This window comes from Zingiber officinale, chromosome 2B (assembly GCF_018446385.1).
Source record: "Zingiber officinale cultivar Zhangliang chromosome 2B, Zo_v1.1, whole genome shotgun sequence".
In the NCBI taxonomy this organism is placed as follows: Eukaryota; Viridiplantae; Streptophyta; class Magnoliopsida; order Zingiberales; family Zingiberaceae; genus Zingiber; species Zingiber officinale.
This window is the reverse complement of record NC_055989.1, coordinates 109923878-109933160: the sequence shown is the minus strand read 5'-3', so window position 1 is coordinate 109933160 and position 9283 is coordinate 109923878. Positions and strand designations below refer to the sequence as shown.

General features: G+C 37.3%; 1 protein-coding gene across 2 annotated transcripts; it reads left to right on the top strand.

Annotated features, from left to right (window-relative positions):
* The first annotated feature begins 89 nt into the window (after nt 1-89).
* On the top strand, nt 90-7833 carry LOC122046766 (probable cellulose synthase A catalytic subunit 8 [UDP-forming]). 2 transcript variants are annotated; one of them, XM_042607623.1, is made up of 15 exons: nt 90-385; nt 548-682; nt 835-1027; nt 1163-1374; nt 1462-1549; nt 1656-1833; nt 3418-3684; nt 3787-4132; nt 4212-4349; nt 4579-4704; nt 4832-5044; nt 5148-5409; nt 5666-5868; nt 6649-6999; nt 7141-7833. In XM_042607623.1, exons 2-15 carry the CDS (start codon nt 659-661, stop codon nt 7723-7725), a joined length of 3186 nt encoding a protein of 1061 aa, XP_042463557.1. In that variant the 5' UTR covers nt 90-385; nt 548-658; the 3' UTR covers nt 7726-7833. The 2 variants fall into 2 exon arrangements, with proteins under 2 accessions (XP_042463557.1, XP_042463558.1); XM_042607624.1 differs by lacking the exon at nt 90-385 and having other exon boundaries at nt 544-682; nt 951-1027.
* The last annotated feature ends 1450 nt before the right edge of the window (nt 7834-9283 follow it).

The window sequence follows — 9283 nt, the reverse complement described above, 5'->3', positions numbered from 1 at the left end:
TGGTTACAGACCATAGGCTGGATACACTAGGTTTGATATTTGGGTCCTTGGAGCGGATCTTGGTGCCATCGATTCTCCTTCGAACTCCACGCTCTTTGTTTTCTTTTGCCATCTCCATTGACGCGTTGAGGGGACAGTCCATGGGCAGCTGGTAGAAGTAGTAGACGCGCCTTCACCGGCTCGCGTAGTTAAAGCGCCGCTTTCCTTCCCCTTTTTTTCTTTAATCGCTTCTCTATTGGCATGAATACTAGTTAGTGGTGGTTTAACTCTTGTTGCGAGATTCTCCCGTCATTCCTCTTCTCAATCGTGTTGGCACTGGAAGGAACTGGAGGATCAGGGCTGGAGTGCTCACTCGGATGCCAGTTGGACCGATTCTTTACTACAGGTGCGATTTTTCTTTCTGTTCTTCTAGAAATTTTATCTTTTGATGCGATTGGATTGATCTTGAGATAGGTCTGTTCATTTGAGGAAATGTTGTGGTTTCCATTGTCGGATATGGATGTTGTGGATGTTTGTCTGGGTGATTAATGCCATGTGGGTTCGACAGGAGCGAAATGCCGGTCAGATTTTAGGCGACTTGTTAATCTAAGATCTGCTGATAATTGAGCTATTTGTTCTGCGGATCTGATTAAAGGTTGGATTGGGTTTGGAAACTGCAATGGAGGCTGACGGAGAAAAAGGGGTATGCTTGTTATCCAACGAAATGATTCTTTTGTTTGTTCCTTATGCTGAAATATGTCTTTGTTTAAAGGTTAAAGTCTCTATATTTAGATTCAGAGTGTCATTTTCCTTGCAAGTGATGTTGATGTTCCGTTTACCGTTGACTGGATGCAGAAACCTGCAAAGCACTCTAGCGGCCATGTGTGCCAAATTTGTGGTGATGGTGTGGGCACAACAGTGGATGGTGATCTATTCGTTGCCTGTGACATTTGTGGGTTTCCTGTCTGCAGGCCTTGCTATGAGTATGAGAGGAAGGATGGGAAACAGTCGTGTCCCCAGTGCAAGACCAAGTACAAGAGACACAAAGGTTTTGCCTTGGCTCTGAAATGATCCCAGTCATATGTCTTAAAGTTTGCTCTGATTCTTATTTGAAGTGCTTCAATGCTATTCAAATCTTCATAAAGTAAGACTCTTAGTTAGATTCGTTTGTTGTTACGTGTAGGAAGCCCTCCTATTTATGGAGAGGAGGATGAGGATGCTGATGTTGATGATGTCAGAGATTTCAATTATCCAACTGGAAATCAGGATCAGAAGCCAAAGATTGCTGAACGCATGTTGGGTTGGCAGCATGAGCAAGGGGAAGATATTGGTCCAAAATATGATAGTGGAGAAATCCCTCAGAATCACATGCCCTTGCCCGCTCATAAGCAAGGGGTATGCCTTTATTATTTAGTTATTTCATTTATCAATTCCCCTTGTGAGAAAATGCCTAACAATTTTTTTTACGTTATCTTCTTGTAGCTCTCAGGGGAACTTCCAATGCAATCACCTGATCATATGATGTCCTCTGGAGGTGGAAAACATGTTCATCCTCTACCTTTCCGGTCACGTAGGTGGCTTAACTTTGTTTTTATTGTTATCACTTTAAGTTGGTATTTTCTTATACACAGCTAATGTGGATTTATATGTTCTAATTATTATCCTACCGTGATCAGCTAACACATCCAGAGAATTTGGCAATGTTGCCTGGAAAGAGAGAGTTGACGGATGGAAGATGAAGCAGGACAAAAATGGTGTGGCAATGACCAATGGTACTAGTCACCCACCTTCTGAAGGCAGGGGAGTTGGGGATATTGATGCATCTACTGATTATAATATGGATGATGCTTTATTGTGAGTTTTTTTCCCTTTCAATCTCTTTAGTTTTTCATGCATAACATTTTATCTTTTTCTTTCAATTAAATTTGCTAAGCTACCAACTTGGTACCTCAAGTGGTTAGGCATTTGTATGGAATTCCCACATGTCTAGGAATTGATCCCCCATGTAGACCTAAAAAAAAATTACTAGTGTGTTGATGTTTTTCCATTTATATGTTTCTTAGTAATAATCAGCAGTAATCCTCTTAAAGGCCATAATTCATAATAGTTAATTGAATGAACATTTGTCTAGTGATGCTTGCTCTTAAGTGCATTTTCCCTGCTATAAAATACCTGTTTATTTAAAATTCTCACTTTTCCTTATGATCAATGCACACTAATATCAGGATGAAAGGCAAAGATATTTCCTCTGGTTGAATGCAATATCTAGTCACTGCAAAGTTCAATTTTCCTGTCTCTTGAGTTGGCAAACTTGGATAACTATCTCCTACAATTAGGGTTAAATGCTGAGATCTAGCTCAAACATTTTGTTTTTTTTTGGGATTTAGCCTAAACTTTTAAAATACTGATCTTGTCCCAACTTTCACATTTTAAACAAATATAGCCTTCTATTGTAGGCTTAATCATCTTTTAATCAACATATCATCTAAATTTATTGAATTTAACCTACTAAACCTAAGTCTACCTACTCAAACCCTGCAGTCATCAAATGTAACAGTAAAGATCCATTCAATGAATTTGAACTGGATTGTTGATTACCATGCTAACCAACTAATTTGGATATACTACATGGCCAACTAAGCAACTGATTGCTAAGGCTAACGTGGGCTAAATTGTTGGTAGATTTTTCACTAGATCAATAGTTTGCTTTCGATTAGTTGTTTTTTGAAATTGCATTAAATTCATTGGTAACTCTGTTCAAACAAAAAATAACACGTAGCCCTAAATTCTTTTGAGGAATATACATGCATCTTATATCCACTTATTTCATGGAAAAACATGTGGTTTCTTTACTGATTTAGGTATATCAACTTTTGATCAAAATCTACTACTATCCTCATGCAAAATCTCTTTTTCAGCATAGAGCAACAATTACACCTTGGCTTTCTAGACTCCTGCAAAAAATGTTTGATTTATTGGAGTCGTGAGGCCGTTTTGCCTTTCTAAAGTCTGTATTTAAGCCTTTGATCAATGGTGAAATGGTTAGCTTCTATATTCTCTGATATTCTAATTCGTATAACTACAGTCAATTTAAAAGGCATTTTTCTTTTGACATCTTGGTGGTAGGCTCTAGTCCTATAGATGAACTCTTCTTTATCTCATCCTTCCATCTTCTTTATTTGTAGAAATTAGTATGTAGCTCTTTGGAAATGAAGCAACCGGGTATCTTTATCTTTGAAGTTGGATAATTGAACTCATTTTATTTTATTGTTTACAAGCTGAAAGGATACTTTCATCACTTCATTCATAGCTGACAGCTCTGTAGAATTTCAAGTTGCTCAATTGAATGTTTAATCATTCTAAGATGTTCTCTCTCTCTTTAGACTTTTACTGTATAGTTCTCATTTTAATGTAAGTTCTCATTATTTTGTAATGCAGAAATGATGAAGCCCGTCAGCCTCTTTCTAGGAAAGTACCAATTTCATCTTCCAAGATAAATCCATACAGGATGGTTATTGTGTTACGTCTTGTTATACTCTGTGTTTTCCTCCATTATCGAATCACCAATCCTGTCCGCAATGCATATGCTTTATGGCTATTATCTGTAATATGTGAGATATGGTTTGCTATTTCTTGGATATTGGATCAGTTCCCCAAGTGGTTCCCTGTGAATCGTGAAACTTATCTTGACAGACTGTCCATAAGGTAACCAGTGCTGTTCTCTAAATTCTTCTCTTGCGCTAAATACTGTAACATAATTGTTTGGGCTGGTTATTGACTAACTTTCACTTAAAAAAAATAAAAAAGATATGACAGAGAAGGTGAACCATCAGAGCTGGCTGCTGTTGACATTTTTGTCAGTACAGTTGATCCTCTAAAAGAGCCTCCTCTTGTCACAGCCAACACTGTATTATCAATCCTGGCTGTAGACTACCCTGTTGATAAGGTCTCTTGCTATGTTTCTGATGATGGTGCCGCTATGCTCACATTTGAAGCACTCTCTGAAACTTCAGAGTTTGGAAGGAAATGGGTTCCTTTCTGTAAGAAATACAGCATTGAGCCTCGGGCTCCTGAATGGTATTTCTCGCAGAAAATTGATTACCTCAAGGATAAAGTTCAACCTTCATTTGTGAAAGATCGCAGAGCAATGAAGGTCTGTCTTTCATACCTTTAGCTGATGTATGCTTTCATGCCTTTTTATACCTTCTAATCAAACAATTTATTCAATACAGAGGGAATATGAAGAATTTAAAATCCGTATCAATGGCCTTGTTGCAAAAGCACAAAAAGTTCCTGACGAAGGGTGGATCATGCAGGATGGCACACCATGGCCTGGGAATAACACAAGAGATCACCCTGGAATGATCCAGGTTGCTAGATTTGTGTTATTAGTAGCTTTTAAAGAACTAATAAATGAAAATTAGAAATATTTCTGGTATAAAATAACATTTTGATATTCATTATGCTTAATAATCTAAAAATTAGCAACATATATCCGTTTGGTCTCTTAAACTTTTAAAATGACTACTGTTATTGCATGGGCATTATCTCAAGGTTCAAGATAAATGCTGTTCATAATCAATTTTGAATGATTTTTAGGTGTTCTTGGGCCATAGTGGAGGGCTTGACACTGAAGGCAATGAACTTCCCCGTTTAGTCTATGTATCACGTGAGAAACGCCCAGGTTTCCAACATCACAAAAAGGCCGGTGCTATGAATGCTCTTGTAAGAACTTAAATGCATGATTTAGTATATCTCCGCTAACTGAGTATTTACTTAACACTATGAAAGTAATATTTTACTTAGCTGAGGAACATCTCCTGTTTGTTAATGTCTTTAAACTCATTCACAGGTACGTGTGTCAGCAGTCCTTACTAATGGACCTTTCATGTTGAATCTTGATTGCGATCATTACATAAACAACAGCAAGGCTTTGAGAGAAGCAATGTGCTTCCTTATGGATCCAAATCTTGGTAGGCAAGTTTGTTATGTACAATTCCCTCAGAGGTTTGATGGTATCGACAAGAATGATCGATATGCCAATCGTAATACTGTGTTTTTCGATGTAAGTACATATATGTTACCAAGCTTCCAATTTTGTTTCTTAAGTATGGCTATAGTATATGATTTATTGTCCTTTGACTGACAGTTTCTACTGCTCATTATAGATCAATTTGAGAGGTCTCGATGGTATCCAAGGTCCAGTTTATGTTGGTACTGGTTGTGTCTTCAACCGAACAGCTTTGTATGGTTATGAACCGCCTATCAAGAATAAGAACAAATTGAAGACCTTCTCTTTTTGCTGTGGAGGCTCTCGTAAAAAGAAATCTAAATCAAGCAAAAAAAATTCAGATAAGAAAAGGTCAAACAAGCATATGGATAATACTGTGCCAATATTTAATCTTGAAGATATAGAAGAGGGAGTTGAAGGTATGTTTGTTTAGCGTTTGGAAAATATACTGTGCCTTGTCAGTTTGCAGACTACATCTGCTTACAAGTACTTTATGTATCATGTAGCAGCCTATGGATATGGAAGTCATACTGCATCACTTCCAATTAGAGAATATCTTAACTCAGTTAATTGAATTCAGTAGATCTCCCTATTATAATGAAATAGAATCATAATCGGGATACTTTTCATCTTCTGATGAAAACCTTTTTATCATTCCTTTTTGGGGATAAATAGGTGTTGGCTTTGATGATGAAAAGTCATTGCTGATGTCACAAATGAGTCTGGAGAAAAGGTTTGGTCAATCAGCAGTCTTTGTTGCCTCAACATTGATGGAACATGGCGGTGTTCCTCAGTCTGCAACTCACGAGTCTCTTTTGAAAGAAGCCATCCATGTCATCAGCTGTGGTTATGAGGATAGGACAGAATGGGGAACTGAGGTATGCAAATAGCCACATTTTTATTCTTCTTATTTTATACTCAGCTCAGGTGCCTGTCTGCTAAAGTTTATATTTACTGGTCTATGTAATGCAACATTCATAATGGGATTTCAAATCAGCTTCTTACCTCTATTTACTGTTGTAAAGTATCTCATTTTCATAGTGGGAACAACTAACGTTATCAGTGCACATTTGCTGATTGTTAGGATGTATTGATTCTGCTTCTTTTGATAAGTGAGTTGCCAGCAGTTGGAGGATAACCTAGTGTTCTAAGTAGAACTTGTCATGAACAAACTGTGATTCTATCTTCCAGAAAATTCTACATTAAACAAACTGATAGATATATTGCAACATTGCCCTATCAGCAGAGGCTCCAGCCAATATCGATTTTACTTAGCTTAGCGCACTGATAATGCAATCTTATAATAGCTAAAGTTGAGTAGTTTGTTGCAATCACAATACTTTCTGATATATCCAATCCGGGACTCCAACAGACCCTTAATAGTGTTTACTATTGATGCGCTCGAGTCTACTGTATCAGTAGTCTCTCAAACATCAAACTCTGCTCATTCTGGTGTCCTGGTTGTTCATATTCTTGTCTTTTATTCACTTCTCTATTTGTTTCTTACTGGTATTGGATTCACTGTTTGATTAAGTTTTGCTCCACAAGGGGATTGGTATATTACCTGCAGCTACATGTCCTAACATGCATTAATTTTTATATGGCATTGTTTGTTCCCGAATTGTTGAATTCTTAGTAGAACTCGTCTGTTGCTGCAGATTGGATGGATTTATGGTTCTGTGACAGAGGATATTCTCACTGGATTCAAGATGCATGCTCGCGGTTGGAAGTCCATATACTGCATGCCAGAGCGCCCAGCATTCAAAGGTTCTGCTCCTATCAATCTTTCAGATCGTCTGAACCAAGTGCTTCGATGGGCCTTGGGGTCTGTTGAGATTCTCTTCAGCCGTCATTGCCCAATATGGTACGGTTACGGAGGACGATTGAAGTTCTTGGAAAGATTTGCATACATCAACACCACCATTTACCCATTGACTTCAGTTCCCCTACTATTGTATTGTACACTTCCTGCCATTTGTCTACTCACCGGAAAATTCATTATCCCCCAGGTATGGAACTTTTTAGTCGTAAGTACATCACTGCTTGCCGTATTACCACATTTGTAGATTTTGTGGAGGGTTTCAACAGCTCGATAAAAACTCCTATGTTATCTAATTCTTTAATCTCGAACTAGTTCCATTGAATTGCAGATTAGTAATGTTGCAAGTATCTGGTTCATTTCTCTCTTCATTTCCATTTTCGCCACCGGCATTCTGGAAATGCGATGGAGCGGTGTTGGAATCGATGAATGGTGGAGGAACGAACAGTTTTGGGTCATCGGTGGTGTCTCAGCTCATCTCTTTGCTGTCTTCCAAGGTCTTCTCAAAGTTCTTGCTGGTATCGACACCAACTTCACTGTTACATCCAAAGCTTCTGATGAAGATGGGGACTTTACGGAGCTCTACATGTTCAAATGGACCACTCTTTTGATACCGCCGACATCCCTTCTCATTGTCAATCTCGTCGGTGTGGTGGCGGGCATCTCCTATGCGATAAACAGTGGATACCAATCTTGGGGTCCTCTCTTTGGGAAGCTCTTCTTCGCCTTCTGGGTGATTGTTCACTTGTATCCCTTCCTCAAGGGCCTTATGGGGAGGCAAAACCGCACACCGATGATCGTCGTGGTTTGGTCCATTCTCCTTGCGTCCATCTTTTCCTTATTGTGGGTCCGTATTGATCCATTCACGACTCGGGTAACTGGACCCGATGTGCAGAAATGCGGCATCAACTGCTAGAGAATGCATCACAAAAACTAACTAGACTAGACTGAATTCTGTACAAGTTTTATGCATATCAAGTATGTGAAGACACTTTAAATTAAATTGTTAATATTTTTAGTATTAGTTTACTATGTCTGTTTGTTTTTTTGAATGTGGACAATCTTATTAAATTCAGTTTCATTTTGGCATAATTGCCCTAGTTCAACTTACTGCATTTTTTCAAACCCTAGAAAATCTATATTGGAAAAAAAAAACATTTGAAGTCTGAATATTTTCTACAATAATATAGATCCATAAAATTCAATTCTTATACGAATAATGAAGAAAAATTAATTATGAAAAATAATTTATAAAAGTAATTTTAAAAAAATAATATTATCCATGTACATAGTTTTTATTTTTAATAAATAATATTTATATTTCCTATAAAAAAATCTTATTTTCTTTCTTTAATACAAAGTCAAACTCATACTTTTCTTTGTTTAAACTGAAATAATATAATTAAAAAGTTCAATCAGTTAGTTTAAAATTTTAATTATTTTTTTAAAAAAATGTTGATTATTTTGATTTATTTAATTCGGTTTTACTTATAAAATTTCAAATTCAATCAAATCGATTAAAATTTCTTTTATTAATTTAATAACCAATCAATTTTATATTAATTCATTTATTCGATTTATTTATTTTTAATAATAAAATTCGACTGATTAGATTTATTTAAAAATAATTTAATTAATTCAATTCAATCCGTTTAAATTTTGATTGAATGCTCACTCCCATTATTGAGTTAAGCAAATTGAAGAATCGACAAATTACTGAATACAGGTAATTTTGAAAATATTCAAATTGTGTATCCGATACCAAATTTGCCCTTCCACTCATTCACTTTTGCTTGCCTAATCGATTGCTCGACTAGAACTGACTCATTGATTTGGAGAGTTCAGTATTGACATCAATGATGAAAAGAGCTTTTTTTTATGTTATGTGAAATTGATGAAAATCCGATATTTAAAGATAGGTAATGTTAGAAGACGACTGTCGGTATCTGATGGTAAGATTAAGATACCTACGGTCGGTATATCTTTGAAAGCTCAGACGGAGAGAATAAACGGACTCCTCGAGGGCTACTTAAGGCACTTTAGTGCAAACCAGAAGGACAGGATGGATGTTGCTCAGTGCTGCTATAACTTAACAATCAAAAAGCTCTGCGTCGAACTTCAGCCCCTTATTTTTGGCCCCGGGGCAAGAGCCTCTGCCGCCCCACACCATTGTGAAAAGAGGGGGCTTGTCCATCAGCCTACTTTGCCAAGAAAGAGGTGATAGGATCGCAACGACCTAGCCCAAACCTACTTAAACTAAAGGCTTGGCCGGGTTTGAAGGAAGAAGAAAGTAGACCTCGTAGAGAAGCAGATAGGAGAGGTAACCTATAGACTCACGCGATCAGCTCGATGCAAACTCACCCCGTATTCCATGTGAGTCAGTTGACTTCGATTAGACCAGACCGACCCAGAGAGGAACGTGCCCGCGAGGGCACCACCAAATGTTGTAGATGAATCTAACCTATTAAAGAAGA

Coding starts and splice junctions, on each gene's coding strand:
- LOC122046766 (XM_042607623.1), top strand. CDS start 659: ATGGAGGCTGACGGAGAAAAAGGG. Junction 1,375..1,461: donor TGCCCGCTCATAAGCAAGGG/GTATGCCTTTAT, acceptor ATCTTCTTGTAG/CTCTCAGGGGAACTTCCAAT. Junction 3,685..3,786: donor CTTGACAGACTGTCCATAAG/GTAACCAGTGCT, acceptor AAAATAAAAAAG/ATATGACAGAGAAGGTGAAC.